Source organism: Equus quagga, chromosome 21 (genome assembly GCF_021613505.1).
Source record: "Equus quagga isolate Etosha38 chromosome 21, UCLA_HA_Equagga_1.0, whole genome shotgun sequence".
Classification (NCBI taxonomy): Eukaryota; Metazoa; Chordata; class Mammalia; order Perissodactyla; family Equidae; genus Equus; species Equus quagga.
The window spans coordinates 38,147,078-38,164,614 of record NC_060287.1 but is presented as its reverse complement, the minus strand read 5'-3'; the positions used below and the strand labels follow the sequence as shown (position 1 = coordinate 38,164,614).

Below are 17,537 nucleotides of genomic sequence, written 5' to 3'. Positions count from 1 at the left end.
CTCCGGTCTCGGGGCTCCGGGCTCCGGGCTCCGCTCTCCGCTCTCGGGTCTCTGGGCTCCGGTCTGGGGTCTCCGGGCTCCGGTCTGGGGTCTCCGGGCTCCGCTCTCCGCGCTCCAGGCACCATTCTCGAGGCTCCGGTCTCCGAGCTCCAGTCTCCGGGCTCCGGTCTCGGGTCTCTGCGCTCCGGGCTCCGGCGGCCCCACAGGGCGCGTACGGGGGTCGCGGGCTGGGACTCCGCTTGCTCCCGTCGCCGGGCTCCCCTTTGTCGCTGGGCGTGGGAGCGGGTCCACGCGCCCGCGGCCTCAGGGGTCCGGGGGTCGGGTCGGAGCCGACCGCGGGCGGCAGGGAACGGCTGGGAGAGGGGTACACGCCCCCCGCGGTTTGGGACTGGGGGCCGGAGTGGAAGCGACCGCGGGCGGCGGGGGACGGGTGGGAGCGGGGTACACGCCCCCTGCGGTTTGGGACTGGGGACCGGACTGGAACCGACCGCGGGCGGAGAGTGGGAGTGGGTGTAGGATCCGGTCCACGCGCCCCGCGGGGCTAAGGGGATCGGGGATCGGGATGGAGCCGACCGCCGGCGGTGAGGTCGGGTGGCGGGTGGGAGGCGAGTTCACGCCCCGCGGGGTGAGGGGTCGGGTTGGGGGCGCAGGTCGGGGTCCGGCGCTGAGCGCTCCGCTTGGCCGGCAGGTGCGGCCCGGAGCCATGGTGATCATGTCCGAGTTCAGCGCGGCCCCCGCGGGCTCAGGCCAGGGCCAGCAGAAGCCCCTCCGCGTGGGCTTCTACGACATCGAGCGGACCCTGGGCAAGGGCAATTTCGCGGTGGTGAAGCTGGCCCGGCATCGAGTCACCAAAACCCAGGTGCGTGGGGCGACGGGACCGGACCGGAGCGCGAGGGCGGGGGTGGGGGCGGGACCTGATTCGTCCTGGGGGTAGCCCCCTGGGGGCAGCCGATTGATTCCCTGCCTGCACTGTCTAAACGCTGACAGTTTTTAGTTTGGTAAAGAAAAAAATGCCTTATACAGTATTATGATCCTGCATAATTTGTACAAATATCAGGGGACAGCAAAGAGGATAATGACCAGATAATCTGGGGGCGCAGAGCCCTGGCGTGGGGAGCTCAAGCCCTGTAAAGTGGGCCTGGGAAGACTGAAGTCGTGGACTTAACTGACTGTTGGGAGTAATATTATTGGTTCCTTTGGTTATTCTTTTCCTGCAACTTTTTGTGACCTTTTGGGGACATAAAGTGTTTTAGAAATTAGCCTGCAAAAAAATGAAGTGTGTAAGTTGGGTTAAGTGAGGGGCTTTTTAAAATGAAGTGTCGTTTTTCTTTTAAAAACCTGTAGGTTGCGATAAAAATAATCGATAAAACACGATTAGATTCAAGCAACTTGGAGAAAATATATCGTGAGGTCCAGATCATGAAGCTGCTGAATCACCCTCATATCATAAAGCTTTATCAGGTAAGGACTCAGGTTTGCTTCTCACTGTTGCTTCTGGCAAGTGTGTTGCTTTTTATTTTCCACAAGGTAAGTTTGCAGATTCTGAAGGGCACCCCTCTCTCTGGGTGTATGTGGAGTCAGGAATTTGGTTGTATAGGCTGGATAGATTGGTATTTGTAAGCTCTGCAGATGTATTTACAATTATTTTCTTGCTTTTGGATCAAATTGAGATTTGCCTCATTAAAATTTTATTTAGTGTCGTAATTCGTTCCAGTTTCAAATGCATAGAGGTCGTTTGTTACATTTATTTTACTCTGAAAACAAACGACCAGATCTGTGTATTGCCACTGCAATCATTAGTTTAGAAGGACGAATTTGAGTGAAACAAGACACTTCCGCCTTTGCAGATAATTATTAAACTTTAAAACCAGCTGCCGTTACCGGTCTTCGTGAACTTATCTTTGCAAAGGCAAGAGGGAGCGTTTGTTTGTCTTCCCCGTTTCAACTCTTCCGTCAGAAATGGAGAGATGAAAATACTTTTGCCGTGGTGAGAGCAAGGACCTTGTCATTTAATCCACGTGAAGGACAGGCCTCACCCTGGCCGTCTGTTGGTTTGTTATGTGACTTATTTTTGTTCTCCTGTTGAAACTAATAAAGTGTATCTTCGGAAAATAAGTGCTGTTTTAATTAGGATAGCGAAGGAATCTCTTACGGAGCCGACCACTCTGCAGAGATGAAGTCGAATCTATTGCCGAAATATGAGTTGTTTGCAAACGCTCGATATTTCATCTAATTGTGTTGGATATAAGTTCCTCTGAGTGATTCTCATGAAACCCCGTGAATCTGAGACAAATTTCAGGGGACCTGTGTGTGTGTGTGTGCAGCTGCCAAGGCTGGGTGTACAGTGTGTGGGGAGGACGGATAGTAATTGAAAACTCTCCCTGAAGGCTCCTCGTTGGACTCGGTTCAGGTGCAGGTAGCGGTGGAGTCGTGGGTTCGTGTTTCCCCGATGCCGGGTTACTCAGCGTCAAGTCAGAGCTCATGGCAGGCGCGCCCAGCTGGTGTTTTGTTTCTGTTGTCATTTTTGAGTGGTGCCGCCCTGATAAGAAGTTCCTCCATGGTCACTGATGTCACTGCCTGGCCTGCTTCCACAGGACGGGCCGAGCGGCGTGTGCTTTTGCCTTGGCTGGAAGGAGGAGCCAGAGCTCCCTCCTTGTTGCCCAGGTCCCCGGCCGCCCCCTGGATGGAGTCACCAGGTTGTCGAGGCGCCCTGCCATGTGGTCCTAGTTAGGGGTCTTCTCTGGGGGAGTTTTTTCCCTGTTCTGTGTGCTTCTTTAACTGTTTGGAGACGGTAGGTTTTAGTGAGATTGTTAGGACTCTGGTTTTGACACTAGTGTCCACTTTTCATCCAGCCGGCCCAGGCTCCAGAACCTTGGTGAAACTTCCCTCTTTGCTCGAGGTTTTTTAAAACTTGAAACACATTTACTCTTTTTTTTTTTGAGGAAGATTAGCCCTGAGCTAGTATCTGCTGCCCATCCTCCTCTTTTTGCTGAGGAAGACTGGCCCTGAGTTAACGTCTGTGCCCATCTTCCTCTACTTTGTATGTGGGATGCCTACCACAGCATGGCTTGCCAAGCGGTGCCACGTCCGCACCCGGGATCCGAACCGGCGAACCCCAGGCCGCCGAAGCAGAATGTGCGCACTTAACTGCTGCACCACCGGGCCGGCCCCCAAAACATATTTACTCTTAATTCTTTCTCCATCCCTTAATTTTAATTGTGGAAAGGGATAAACAGTGGTCTTCTTACTCGTCTCTCTACCACACACGTCGAGGGCAAGGGCAGTTAAAATGCCAGCTAAACTGCATTGTGTTTACTTTTCTCGTTAGATTCCTGGGTCAAAGCAGTTGTCTTTAGAGTATCTTTTTTGAGGAATAACTATATTTTGAACCCCGGAGATGTCTTTTTCTGTAAAGAATGTATTCTCTCTCTGTCTCCCTCTGAAATATTTTAAAATACCACAGACGTGAGTTTGTTTTCCTTCTTTTAGTACCAAAGATCTGAATTTTACTTAGTTTCTTAGTTATGTTTTCAACTCTTTTAAAACATTTTTTCGAAGTGAAATAAAATTCTCGATCAATAAGAGAACCTTGACAGTGTATTTGACATTGGCTGTTGCTATTGACACACGCCGAGTAGTGTGCTGCACACAGAGCAGTCTCTCGTGGCTTCCCCGGCAAGCGGCTTCTCATGGCCTGATCCAGCATGTCGGCAAGGCAAGTGGAAGCGGGCGCTCGTTATCTCCTATTCAGCTTGCGCTGGCAGGCGTCTCGAATAATCTCTTGCCTGCTAGGCTCCTAGAAGAAAGCCCTAGCAGAACTCCGGAAGCTTCTTTTACTTCTGTAGCCTCCAGAATCCTCGAAGGGGGTGAGGCCAGGTGATACAAAAATGCGAGGGCACGTAGACCTTTTTTGAAAGCAAAGATCTGTCAGGATAGGCAGGTTGCTGCGGAATTCATCTCTGATTTTTTAAAAATTCCTTTTCTGAGTAGGAATCCCCTCATTGGTTTCTTTATTGCGGAACTTTTTCTTTCGTTTCCTTTTTTAAAATCGTGAATGCATTCCTCCTGGAGAAGTTAAAAATTTACTGGGGTTCAAGTGGATCATTTATGCCGTTGGTATGTTCCCTTTTGGTGTGGTTAAACCTTAGGTCTCTATTTTTTAGGTTATGGAAACAAAGGATATGCTTTATATCGTCACTGAATTTGCAAAAAACGGAGAGATGTTTGGTAAGCCACGCTTTTTCAAGTATCTGTTGAAAACAAATGGCGCTAACTTGTCAGGAATTGCTCCTCCAATATTTGGTTCTACCGCTCTTAAAATTCTACCGCGTTCTTCCATTGTGCCCCGGACGGCGGCCAGACTTCCGGATTTGGGGGCTATAGCCCTGTTTTGTCGCTTTTCAGATTATTTGACTTCCAATGGGCACCTAAGCGAGAATGAAGCCCGGAAGAAGTTCTGGCAGATTCTGTCGGCCGTGGAGTACTGCCACAGCCACCACATTGTTCACCGGGACCTCAAGACCGAGAACCTACTGCTGGATGGCAACATGGACATCAAGCTGGCAGGCAAGGGGCCCGCCTGGGAGGGTCCCCGCGCTCAGAAGTGCCGTCCTGCAGGAGGGGGCGTGGGTGGGGGGCACATCCCTCTGCACCGCAGCCCCTGTCATTTCCCTGGTAACCTCATCGTCTGGTTCTTTGTCTCAGATTTCGGATTTGGGAATTTCTACAAGTCAGGAGAGCCTCTGTCCACGTGGTGTGGGAGCCCCCCGTACGCAGCCCCGGAAGTCTTCGAGGGGAAGGAATATGAAGGCCCGCAGCTGGACGTCTGGGTAGGAGCCCCCATGCACGGCATGTGTCACCTGCCGGTGGCTGGTCCCCAGCGGTAACCAGGGCAGGGTGTGCCGGGGCTGACCGCGCTGTCTGTCCTCCGCAGAGCCTTGGCGTCGTGCTGTACGTCCTCGTCTGCGGGTCTCTCCCCTTCGATGGGCCCAACCTTCCGGCTCTGCGGCAGCGCGTGCTGGAGGGCCGCTTCCGCATCCCCTTCTTCATGTCCCAGGGTAGGTGAGCCGGTCGGCACCTCCGCGGGAAGGGTTGGGTAACCGGGCTGCAGGTTTTCGAGGAGGAGTTATTTCCTGAAATGCCGGCTTGCCGTCTTCTGAGTCTGCCGTGGGGCCCGTGAATCAGCCCCTGTTCTGGGGAGTGTGCGCTAGACGCCTGCCAGGGTAACCCAACCCACCCCGAGGCTTTCAGTGCCCTGCTTACAGGATGGGCAGGTGGCTTTGTCAGGCAGGCCTGGTCTCTGGAGTCCCCGCCAGCACCAGAACTAGGGGCGCTGGCCCTGTCCCCCAAGTGTTACCCACTCCACACACGTGCTTTTCTTTTCCATACAGTAAAGATATTCCACCCGCTGCCTACTATTGTGTGTGGTCATAGCAGAATGGGCAGTCTAAGTGGTTCTCTATCTGGGGGACATAGAGGGACTGTGCCCCCACGCCCCCAGGGGCCCGATCCCTCAGTTGGTGGCCTTCCTTGGCGGCAGGTCTGAGCCAACGGCATAGGCCACTGCTCCTGGCCCCGGTGCTCTTAGGCTGGTCACTTGTTCATTTGCCTGTGCAGAGGGAGCCTCGTCCCTGCAGGGCTACTGTGGGAAGCGGATGGGTGGTGGGCACGCGGGCTGCCACACAGGGCTCAGTGTACCCCCCATGCCCCCCAGACTGTGAGACGCTGATCCGCCGCATGCTGGTGGTGGACCCCGCCAAGCGCATCACCGTGGCCCAGATCCGGCAGCACAGGTGGATGCAGGCCGACCCCTCCCTGCTTCGGCAGGCCTGCCCCGCCTTCTCTGCGCTCAGCTACAACTCCAACCTGGGCGATTACGACGAGCAGGTGCTGGGCATCATGCAGACCCTCGGGGTCGACCGGCAGAGGACGGTGGAGGTGAGCGCCCACCCGGCCCTGGCCTGCAGTGGCTCTGACTGTGGATGGGACAGGCTCTCTTTCTGAGACAGTGGCCAGTCGAGTTAAAGTGGGAACGTGGGCTAATTTAAGGGCCAGATTGTCCGCTCCTCTAAGGGACATTCTTGGCCACCCAAGAATAACAGCAGAACGGTCTCGTCAGGGAGCCTCAGTGAGACAGTCCCGGGGCGCCCTCACCCCCCATGTGAGCTCTCCTCCGCCCTGCCGGCCTCGCTCTGACCCCACCCCCCTCTGCCTCCCCCAGTCGCTGCAGAACAGCAGCTATAACCATTTTGCTGCCATTTATTACCTCCTCCTCGAGCGCCTGAAGGAGTATCGGAACGCCCAGCCGTCGGTCCGCCCCGGCCCAGCCAGGCAGCCGAGGCCCAGAAGCTCAGACCTCAGCGGCTTTGAGGTGAGGGGAGGGCCTCCTTCTAAAGCCCCGCCCCGTCTCCCTGTCTTGAATCGTGTCCCCCAAGTTGTGGATCCCTGTTTGGACGCAGGCTGAGCCCACTCGCCCCTGGGTCACATCCTCCTGCCCATCAGGCACTGGGGGTTCCCCTGTGGGCCACAGTGCATGGAGGAGAGGGGTCAGGCCTTGCCCGGTGGCCCTTTGTTCCTTATCCGTCCCTGGTGCCCACCTCTTGGCACCTCCTCCTGGTCACCCCACACAGCGTGGCCTTGAAGAGGAGGGCTGGCATGTCCTGAGCCCGGCCAGCTAGCGGCTGACACCTGTCAGCGCCAGAACAAAGCTAGCGTGGTCTTTCTTGTGACACTCCTCGCGATTGTCCCCAGAGCTGCCTCCCTGACAGCGTCTGTCCTCCTCTACCGACCCCCAGGTGCCTCAGGAAGGGCTCCCCGGCGATGCTTTCCGGTCCGCCCTGCTGTGCCCGCAGCCCCAGAGCCTGGGGCAGTCCGTCCTGCAGGCTGAAATGGACTGTGACCTCCACAGCTCACTCCAGGTGTGTGAGCACCTGCCCTGGGCGCATGTGGGGTGTGGGCTCGTCTCCTTCCAGGTGGCGGTGATGGCCCCTGCGCCCGGTCTCCCACAGCTCCAGGGTTCACACGTTCGTGTCCATCCCTTGCAGCCCCTATTCTTCCCTGTGGACACCAACTGCAACGGAGTGTTCCGGCATCGCTCCATCTCCCCCACCAGCCTGCTGGACACGACCATCAGCGAGGAGGTCAGGCAGGGCCAGGGCCTCGAGGAGGAGCAGGAGGCACAGATGCCCCTGCCCAGCAGCTCAGGCCGGAGGCACACGCTGGCCGAGGTCTCCACCTGCTTCTCCCCGGGCGCCCCTCCCTGTAAGTGTTCCCCTGGGCCCCACTGGCCCAGATCACGGTCCGCTGCGTGGGTTTGTGGGCGCAGCTCTGACAGAATGCACCTTTTTGCTGGGCAGCCTCTTCTGGTGACAGTTCTCAGGACTTGTCATTTGTTTAGCTCCAGAGGCCACACAGGTTAGACACTTCGTGTGGTTGTTGGTGGCAGGGGTGGTGTGCCATTTAGCCGCCCCCAGGTGCCGGGAGGCCAGGTCCCTGGCCTAGGCCCCTCCACCTCACGGGTCCAAGCTCCCCCGTGGCGGCTGGTTGTTGAGGCTTCCTGGACTCTGGTGGCCTCTGACGTCACCACCTCCGTCCCCACAGGGTTGAGGGTAGAGGTGAGAGGCCTGGACAGCTGTGCCCGGTCAGTGGGCCGCGGGCTGCCCCAGGGCCTGGGTGACACCGCAGGGGCACAGAGAGGGCGTCAGAGCCTATTCCTCTCCTGGGGCCGTCGGCACCTCTGACTCGCCAGGAAAGCTGCCGGGTGCCAGCGGGTCGCGGTGGGCTTCGGGGAGCGTGAGGGCCCCCTCAAGCGCCGTGTCCCTTCTGCAGGTATAGTCATCTCCTCCTCTGTGGCGAGTCCTTCTGAAGGCACCAGCTCCGACAGCTGTCTGACCTCAGCAGGTGATGGCCTGGTGGGGCTCAGCGGACGCCTGGCCACTCAGGGTCTGCTGGGCACCTGCTCCCCACTCCGACTGGCCTCACCACTCCTGGGGGCCCAGTCGGCCACACCAGTGCTCCAGGCGCAGGGGGCCCTGGGGGGAGCCACCCCGCTCCCCGTCAGCTTCCAGGAAGGCCGGAGGGCGTCGGACACCTCACTCACTCAAGGTGACTTCCCCTTTCATGCTGATTTCCACCTTCCCCAGTCCAGCAGACTGTGTGCCCTGGAAGGGTGTCACCTTGTCCTTGGTGGCAGATGGCATTCCCTTGTTCTCTCACTGGGCCTAGGCGGAGCAGGCTGAAGATGCTGCCCGGGTTCTGGATGTCCTGGTCTTCTGGGACAAACTCACACAGCTTCTGGTGGCTGGTCTTAAAAGCCCAAGAGACACTAGGATGCCGGGCAGCAGCTCCCGACCTGGATGAGGGCTGGTTCGGGGAGGCACCCCCCACAAAGGCAGCCCCCACCTGGTGCCTGGGCTCCCTCCCAGCCCTTTCCTGTGTCCCACAGCACTGCTCATGGCCTCCTTCCAAGCAGGATCTGAGCCGGGGAGGCGTGGGTCCCAGGCTGGGGTACGGTCTGCAGACCATCTTGATTTTACCTTCCCCAGGGCTGAAAGCCTTTCGGCAGCAGCTGAGGAAGAATGCGCGGACCAAAGGGTTTCTGGGGCTGAACAAGATCAAGGGGCTGGCTCGCCAGGTGTGCCAGCCCTCCTCCTCCAGCCGGGCCACCAGGGGTGGCCTGAACGCCTTCCAGCTGCCCGCGCCGAGCCCAGGCCTGCACGGCAGCGGGGCCAGCAGCCGGGAGGGCAGGAGTCTGCTGGAGGAGGTGCTGCACCAGCAGAGGTACGCCCGCTTGGCGCCGGTCACCCGCGACCTTGGGGGGACTCATGGACACGGGGATTTTCTTGAGTGACCTTATCTCTTAAGCTCCCTCCCTGCTCCGTATAATCAGATGAGCGCACCTCCCTGCCCCCAAGCGTGGGGACATCTGTGAGGCAGACAGCCTCTCTCCCTGAGGATGGTGGCGGAGGTGGGGAGCAGTCAGGTTTTGTCACTTTGAAGCCCGCAAGTGGGGGCTGGGGAGCAGTGAATAAAAATGTCACGTCTGGTTGGCGGCTCTGAGCTGCTCCAAAAGCAGGAGGGAGAATGGAAATGTCAGGAATTGCTCAGGGGTTACTCACGCACAGCATCGCGCCTTCTGAGCAGCTCCAGCCAGCAGCCCCGTGGGGCGGGCCCTCCCTCGGGGGCCGGGGAAACCCGGGGTGTCTGAACCTGGCCAGGGGTGGGTGGTGTGGGAGGAACGGCCGCAGAGCTGGCAGTGACCTGTTCCCTGTGTCCCCCAGGTTGCTCCAGTTGCAGCATCACCCGGCAGCCCCACCCACCTGCCAGCAGGCCCCGCTGGTCCTCGCCCCCTGTGACGGCGCCCTCCTGGTGTCTGGACTCCAGAGGGGGCTGGGGCTGGGGCCCGGCACACTGCTGCCACCCCACCTCCTGCAGGCTGGGGCCTCCCCCGTGGCGTCGGCAGCCCAGCTCCTGGACGCCCACCTGCACATCAGCCCCACCTCAGCCCCGCTCCCGGCCGCCACTCCCCTACAGCCGCCCTTCGCCATGTTGCCCCCGAGGTTTGACCCCACGGGGCTGCCTCAGGGGGACTGTGAGATGGAGGACCTGACCTCCGGCCAGCTGGGCACGTTTGTCCTGGTGCAGTGAGGGACACGGCGGCTGCCCGCCCCGTGGCACCAGCCGACCGACTTTTCCAAGCAATAATTTCAGAGTATGTGAAGACGTTTCCGGACTCAAAGCCAATAACTTTCTAGAAGCGAAACAAGCAATACGTTTGGTGTTTTGGCTTTTTAGTTACTTTTTGTTTTACTTTTTCCTTGCACTGAGCAACTGCAACTATGAGCAGGGACTGGAAACTTTTTGGAGAAAAATAATAATCGAGGGGCGTGTTGTTGGGGCGGGTGGACGGGAAGGGGGAAGGAGGGCAATGGGATAAGGGACGACTGGGCTGGGCTCGCCAGGCCAGCGCCACTGCGGATCAGCTGGCCATGGGAGGGGACTGGAGCCTCCCTCAACCACGGACGCCTCGGACAAGGAAACTGTGGTGTGAGCCGCGGCCGTGGAACTGAGTGGGTGCGTCTCCCTCCGCGTGCGTGTGTGCGGGTGTGCACGTGTGGACTAGTAACGTTTTTTTTTTTTAGTTAACAATCCTCCAACTTCCTGAAACATTTATGCTTCAAATGAAAACTGTGAACTTTCCACTTTATGTATTAGTTTTTAAAAAGCTCTAACAGCCATCCCAGGAGAAGATAATCTACAAATTTCTCGGAATTCTTTCCCCCGACATCAGAACCCAGAGGATCCTTGTTTCTTACTCCAGATGAGAAGTTTTGCAAACTGCTCCAGGGTCACTTTTCCAGGATTCTCCGGAGGAGCCACAAGGAAGAAGCTGGAGGGGGCGGGATGGCTGAGGTGGGGCTCTGTCCAGGGCCCCTTGGCGTGGAGCCCTAGGCGCCTTCCAGGGAGCCAGAGAGCTTCCTCCTGCTGTGCATCTCTTTTCCGCTGCTAATTGAGTTTTGATGCATTTCATTATCAGGGTCCATAAAGAACAACTGACTGGGGGAATGTGCAATATGGCGAGGCTGTGAGCAGCGCGGGCACGGGCGGCAGAGGGGTCACACCGTGACTCCACTGCCCTCGGCCGGGTCATGCTCGGTGGCCAGCCCCACCTCATCCAGGCCCCGGCGTGTTAGGCTTCCATTCAAGGAACGTGAGATGAGAGGTTAGATCAGTGTTGTTCCAGCTTTGTTCCTTTTTTCAAGCGAATACTGTGTCTGTATATAAATAGGAGACAAATACACACTACTTATTTTTTATATTTTTTACTACACTTTTGTGTTCCCGGTTTAAATTTCCCTCTCTGGTAGCACCAGGTGGGCGTGGAGGGGGACAAGGGGCGTCCTTCCCTGGCGGGTGAACTCTGGGGTGGCACTGTCAGCGAGAGGCCTCTCCAATGGACGCCGCACACGCCCTCGGCCCTGGTCGTCCCCGTCCCTTTGCCAACCCAGGTGCCTTCAGCTCACTTCGGCTCTTAGAACCTGCGGTGTTAAGGAGGCAGCGCCGGCGGGTGGGAACCAGGGCACCTGTAGAGGCCACAGACGGCTGATTCCCAGCGGCGGGGCGGTGGGCCGGCCCGCGTCTGAGCGGCTGCTGAGCCGGGTGCTCCCCTCTGCCCGCCGCCCCCGTTGCTGTTCCTGACCCGGCGGGGACTGTCCTCGCTCCTGGCTGCAAAGAAGTCCCCAAAGCCTCCTTCTGACTTGCAGAGAAGGTTCCGGACAGACAGGAGGGGGACTCCGGACGTCCTGGGCCGCCGCGGCCTTCACCTTCAGAGTCACGGAGGCAGCACAGTTGTTCCCAACGCCAAACTGCATCCCCTTTTAAAACGACTCTCTGTCCTAACGCCAGAGATCAAAGGCCTCCGACCCGCGACAAGCACTTTACTTTCTCGGTAGTTTCCTCTCGTTGCTGTGAGTCATGTTTCCGTGTCGTGTCTGCCGGTGTGTGCGGCGTGCGTCCCGCCGGTTCCCCGACCGCGCCGTGCCGCGCACCGAGTGCGGCCGCCTGTTTAAAGGCTCCGCGTGATCTGGTTCAGGTGTATATAGTTTGTTTTTTTACCGTAACTGAATTATTTTATTTCTTATGTTCACATGAGAAATGTATGCCAAATGATTAGTGGATGTATGTTTTTTAATTTAATATTTAAATAAAATATTTGGGGAGAAAAACCCTTGACTTCTTCCCTCGGTTCGTCTCTGTGGGAACTCCTTCCTTCCGAGCCACTTGGTTAAGACGCTGTGACCTCCAGGTTCATTCAAGTTGCGGATCTTAAAGAGGAGGGCATGGCGTCACCTCCTGCATTCAGCCCGACGGGCACCTAGCCACACACCCCAGCGTAGTGTTACTACGCGGAACTCGGCCAGCAGTAGTGATGAGTGGCTCAGTGGTCAGGGCACAGGGAGGTGCAACCTGAGGCTTACGTTCGAGTGTGTGTGCCTGGGGCCTTGCTGGTCCTCAGACGCCCTCCCCTGGCGGCAGGCTCAGGTCTGTTTTCAGATGGTTCTCCCCTCCCAGGGCATCATCCACTCTTGGCTCCTCCCCCCGTAGTGTTCTCTGCGTCTGCTTACAAATCAAGGATTTGGGAGCATCTCACACCCAAACTATTTCCTGGTCTCTTCACGTTGGCCTGACCAGCTTCCAGCAACACGGCAGATATGGCGGCTAAAAGAACAGAGGATTCCCTTCATTTTGATACCAGACAAATATTTTTTGGTTAGAAAAAGTTCTTTAACCTCTTCACACCCGTTAGGATGGTCACCAACAAAAAAACGTACAGTAAGTGTTGGCCAGGACGTGGAGACGCCGGAACCCTCTTGCAGGGCTTGTGGGGAGCACAGTGTGCAGGTGCTGTGCAAAACTGTGGCGGCTCCTTAAAGAGTGAAGCAGAATCACTTGATCAGCCGGCAGCCCACTGCTGGGCGTCTACCCGAAAGAAGTGAAAGCAGGGACCCCATCAGATGTCTGCACACCTTTGTACAAAGGCAGCGCTGTTCACAGCAGCCAAGGGCTGGAAGCAACCCAAGTGTCCATCAACGGATAAATGGATAAAGGAAATACGGTACATACAATGGAATATTACTCAGCCTTGAAAAAGGAGGAAGTTCTGACCCCTGCTACAACATGGATGAACCTTGAGGACATTACGCTGAGTGAAATAAGCCCGTCACAAAAGGACGGACCCTGTATGAGTGCCCTTATAGGAGGTCCCTGGAGGAGTGACATTTGTAGAGACAGGAAGTAGACTGTCGAACCGGGGCCTCCGGGAGGGGAGGGGGAGTTGGTGGTTAACAGGGACTGAGTTTCACTTTGGGGAAGATGGAAAGTTCCGGAGATGGATGGTGGGGATGGCTGCACACCACTGTGAATGTATCTAATGACACTGAACTGTGCACTTAACAATGGTTAAGAGGGTAGATTTTATGTTACGTATATTGAACCACAATGAAAAGAAAAAAGATTTCTTTTCAGGAGGAGATGCCCAGAGATGGACAGTAGCTTCCTCGTGGACAGCCGGGCTCCAGGGGGGAGGGGGAGGACAGAGGACTGCGGGACCTGCAGGGAATCCTGTGAAGACAGAATACGTTTCCACGGCCTTGGGAACGGCAGCGAATCAAGTATTGCTTAAACGCCGGAATCTGTGAAGCCTCTGCCGTCAGCCAGCCTGTCTGCCTCCTCTCTCACAGCCGACAGGGTCTGAGAGCCCAGGGAGGACCTCCCGGTCGTGGGAAGGAAGCCCCCAGCAAATGTCTCCTTGTTTTCCGAGGAGTCCCGGCAGTTTTCGCTGCTCACTTAGGAACAGAGTTTTAACATCTTAAATCTCAAGCAGTGGCTGAGCTGCAGGCTGGCTTCTGACGGAAGGCGGGTCCCACCGCCCACTTCCAGGACAGCGCAACACCCCACTCGGACGCCCCTGCGCCGGCCTCACCCGGGTGTGGCCCGGGGAAGCTGGCTCTGCGCTCTTGACACCTTTGTCATGTCCGCCTGGGAAATGGGCCCAGCTCAGCCGCTGAATTCAGGCTCTGTGGCGTTTGCTGTTGAGGGAGGGAAATTCCAGTTTACTGTTTGGGGCGTGGAGTCTTGTAAACGAGGAAGAACTCAAGTGCAGATATGTGGCAGCCTCATGACGTATTTGGCTTTCGTGTTTGTGTCGTGTTGATAACTCGATGTGTGTGCGTCTTGGCTCCCCAGCTGGTGGTCAGCTCCTGGGGGGAACCCCTGTACCTCCTTCTGCTCCGGCAGCCCCGAGGGCAGTGGGGCACATGTGGCTCCTCAACAGACAGCTGTTAGCTCAGCGAGTCCATGTTCGCATGCTCCTTCTGGACTTGTGGTGTGCCATGATCACTACTGTTATTATTATTAATTATTATTATTATAGCGCTTCTTAGGATTCTCAGGTTGGAAATTGGAGCCCTGCTCAGGGAGCCTCTCGGAGACCTGGTGGGACTCTAGAACTGTGTCCTGGGCTTATGGATGTGCTTGCGAATCGTTTCCCACCCCTCAGATGAGGAGGCCAGCGAGGCCTCGGCGAGGGCGCGGTGTGTTGGGGAGCCTCTCTTGGCCCCAGCACCTGCCTCGTGCTCTGCCAACGCTTCTGTACCGTGGATGACCCCACCTGCTCGGGAGTTCTGCCAGGTGTTGACGTTGTGGATGTGTCCGTGCCTGTTGGGGAGTGGCGAGGCTGAGCGTGCTTTGGCACATCGCTTAGCACACGATTGCACATTTGAGTGATGGGTGCTCTGGGCTCTGAGATTCTCCCCCCACCCCCCGCCCCCCGTCCCTCTGGCGGGGGTCCAGGTACAGCCCGCAGTGGTGATGGCTGCAGACCAAGCAGCTGTTGGAGTCCTTGCTCATGCCAGGTGGAGCCGAGCCCAGCGGGCCCGACACGCAGAGGAGCACAGTGGCCTCAGAAGGTGGCCTGTGGTGTCAGACACGCCAGGGTTTGATCCCCGCTCTGCAGCTCTCTGGTCTTGTGACAGTGGATAATGACCACTGTGTGTTGACTTTCTTGTTTTCAAGATGGCGCACGTAACAATGCAGTCTGGCTCTTGGAAGGGTGGTGGACACTGTGGGCACTCACCACCACAAAAACCACTCAGCACTGGCACCCGGGGAGCACTCCATGAACACAGCAGTGCCTGTAGCGTCACAGCCGCCAGACGGCAGAATGTCCCTGAGGGAAGAAGTGTCAGTGGGCCAGGTGGCTCGAGGCTCAGCCACCGTCTCGTGCTGCTGTTGAAACCATGACTCCTCCTGAAGAAAATAGGAGGCCATCACCCCCAGCTGCCCTAGGTGCCATCTGTGTGCTTCTGTCATCCGAAACTGGTGGCACTTTTGCTGCTGGGCCATGGGATAACGCGTACAAGTGTCTGTCCTGCTTTTAGGAGGAAGTCCTTCTGGGCGTCCGGAAACATGGTGGCTCCAGAATGGGACCGGCCTCTGTGGGGCGGGGTGTGTCCCAGCCCCGAGCGGGCACTGGGACTCGTGGATTGGTAGGGTGAGGGAAGTCCCAGGCTGGAGGTGAGTGCTCATGTCACTCAGGGGCAGGAACCAAAGCTGACCGAGAGGAACTGACTTGTTTGGGGTGGAAGAGAAAGTGTCGGCCCATTATTTTTCCTTCCAGAATAACACTGGGGGGTTTCAGAGGAGCACAGTGTTTAGCGGCAGCATGCACCCGGCCCTCCTCTGGAATGACCTTTGGTCTTGGCGGGGAGTCCAGAAGAGGGGATGTGGGGTCCATCTCGAGTTCCCCAGGTCTGGCCCTGAGGGCTCCTGTCCACGCAGAGAGAAGAGAACGGAAGCCTGGACTCTGGGCTCATGACTGTGTAGCCAGGAGGGCAGAGCAAGGAGGAGGGGGAGAAAGCGAACACAGTCAGTTCCTCTCCTCAGGAAACTCCTGGGATCTCCGTCTGACTCACTCTTCTTTAATTATCATCATTTCGCTTATTTGAATGTGATCTCTGTAGAAAATAGAAAGGATTTCAACATTGCTCAGGAAGCCAGGGTGACCAGCAATGCTCCGTTCCCTTCACCTCTGAGAAGCCACGTGGTGGAAGGAAGCACGCAGCCTCCAGGCCGGTCCAGCTTCCCCAGCAGGTTTGGGGGATTTTTCTTAAGTCTGAGAGGGAAGGGACAGTGGTCCCCCTCATCCACGCTTCTGCTCCCCGTGGTTTCAGTTACCTGTGGTCAACCATGGTCCAAAAATATTAAACGGAAATTTCCAGAAATAAACGATTCATAAGTTTTAAATTGTGCACCATTCTGAGTAGTGTGACAAAATCTCACACCGTCTGGCCTGGGACGTGAATCACCCCTTTGTCCAGCAGGTCCACGGGGTTTGCGCTGCCTGCTACCATGCGTTAGTCACTTAATAGCTGGCTTGGTTATCAGATGGGCTGTCTTGTGTTCAAGTCACACTTATTTCACATAATAATGGCCCCAAAGCGCAAGAGGAGTGCTGCTGGCAACTCGGATCCGCCAAAGAGAAGCTGTAAAGTGCTTCCTTTAAGTGACAAGGTGAAAGTTCTCGACGTAATAAGGAAAGAAAACAATCGTATGCTGAGGTTTCCAAGATCTACGGTAACTGTTATTAGAGTATATTGTTAAAATTATTCTATTTTATTATTGTTGTTAATCTCTTACTGTGCCTGATTCATAAATTAAACTTTATCATAGGCATCGATGTATAGGAAAAAACATGGTATATACAGGGTTTGGGACTGCCAAGGCGCCAGACATCCACAGGGGGTCTTGAGACGCGTCCCCTGTGAGAAGTGGGGCCTACTGCATCTTTCCTCCTTCCCCGAGAGTGTCTTCTTCCAGCCGGCAAGGGGTTGAGTGAAAAACCTGGGGCTTCCAGGTCCCACTGGACTGAGGTCTGAAGAACGAGGGCCACGGGGAGTGCAAACCCTGCAGAAAGCGATGCACCCCCAGAACGAATCCGCCCTGCTGAGGCCTGATTGACGTGCAGTCGACGCACCCGTGGTAGCACAGAGGCCAGCGAGCCTTGACAACGGCCGGACCTGTGTGACCAGCACCGAAACCAACACTCAGAACGCGTCTGTCACCCAGGGAGCCCCCGGGCCCTTTGCGGGGGATCCTGCTCGTTCTCGTGGCCCCAGGCAGCTGATGGCGTGCTTGCTGTCACTGCAGATTAGTTTGCATTTTCTAGAATCTCCTCCGAATGGGTCCTGCGGCGTGTGCTCTCCGTTCGTCTGCTTCTTCCCTCAGCATAATTAGGTAGAGGCTCATCCAGGTGTCGGTGTATCTCTAGTTCACCCTTTCTACTGCTGAGTAGCTATCCGTGGTGTGGACGGACCAGAGTTGTTTATTTACTCACCTGTTGACAGACTCTCAAGTCGTCTCCAGTTTGGGGCTGTTGCAAACGGTGCTGCTATGGACATTTGTGCGTGAGTCTTTGTGTGGACATATTTTGTTTCTCTTGGGTAATAACGATGGAAGCCAGCGGCGGCGTCATATGGTATGATAGCTATTAACTTGATAAGAAGCTGCCAGCGATTTCCCAAAGTGCCTGCCCCAGTTACGTTCCCACCCAGCGTGTGAGCGTTCCGGTTGCTCCGCATCCTCCCCAGCACTGGTGGTGTCGGTCTTCTAAATGTTAGCCATTCTGATAGGTGGTAGTGGTGTGTTACTGTGATTTTATTTTGCATTATCCTGTGACTAGTGACCTTTCACATCTTTTTATGTGCTTATTGGCCTTTCTACTTTTCAACTTTATTTAAATCTTTGCCCATATTTAACTGGGTTTTTGAATTCCTATTAGTGAGTTGTAGGAGTTCTTTATATATTCTGCATATGTTTCTTTGTCACATGTGTGTATGTGTACATAATAAATATGTACATATGTGCACCTATAGTGTATACATATCCATACACATGTGTATGATGTAGATAAATGGACACATGCACATACACACATATATATATGTCTGTATGTATGCGTGCGCACACACACACGGAATATG

The 17,537-nt window shown here is 56.1% G+C and overlaps 1 protein-coding gene across 1 annotated transcript in view; it reads left to right on the top strand.

The window, feature by feature from the left end:
- The window catches only part of LOC124231471 (serine/threonine-protein kinase SIK1-like), a 12,956-nt gene extending 1,215 nt beyond the window's left edge, over nt 1-11,741 (top strand). Inside the window, exons 2-14 of the mRNA XM_046648272.1 lie at nt 689-859; nt 1,345-1,461; nt 4,164-4,227; nt 4,405-4,566; nt 4,705-4,829; nt 4,934-5,057; nt 5,714-5,937; nt 6,221-6,370; nt 6,795-6,917; nt 7,044-7,260; nt 7,828-8,103; nt 8,544-8,778; nt 9,279-11,741. Coding sequence (XP_046504228.1) covers nt 689-859; nt 1,345-1,461; nt 4,164-4,227; nt 4,405-4,566; nt 4,705-4,829; nt 4,934-5,057; nt 5,714-5,937; nt 6,221-6,370; nt 6,795-6,917; nt 7,044-7,260; nt 7,828-8,103; nt 8,544-8,778; nt 9,279-9,645 — 2,355 coding nt within the window. The 3' untranslated portion in view covers nt 9,646-11,741. The remainder of the gene's footprint in view (nt 1-688; nt 860-1,344; nt 1,462-4,163; nt 4,228-4,404; nt 4,567-4,704; nt 4,830-4,933; nt 5,058-5,713; nt 5,938-6,220; nt 6,371-6,794; nt 6,918-7,043; nt 7,261-7,827; nt 8,104-8,543; nt 8,779-9,278) is intronic.
- The last annotated feature ends 5,796 nt before the right edge of the window (nt 11,742-17,537 follow it).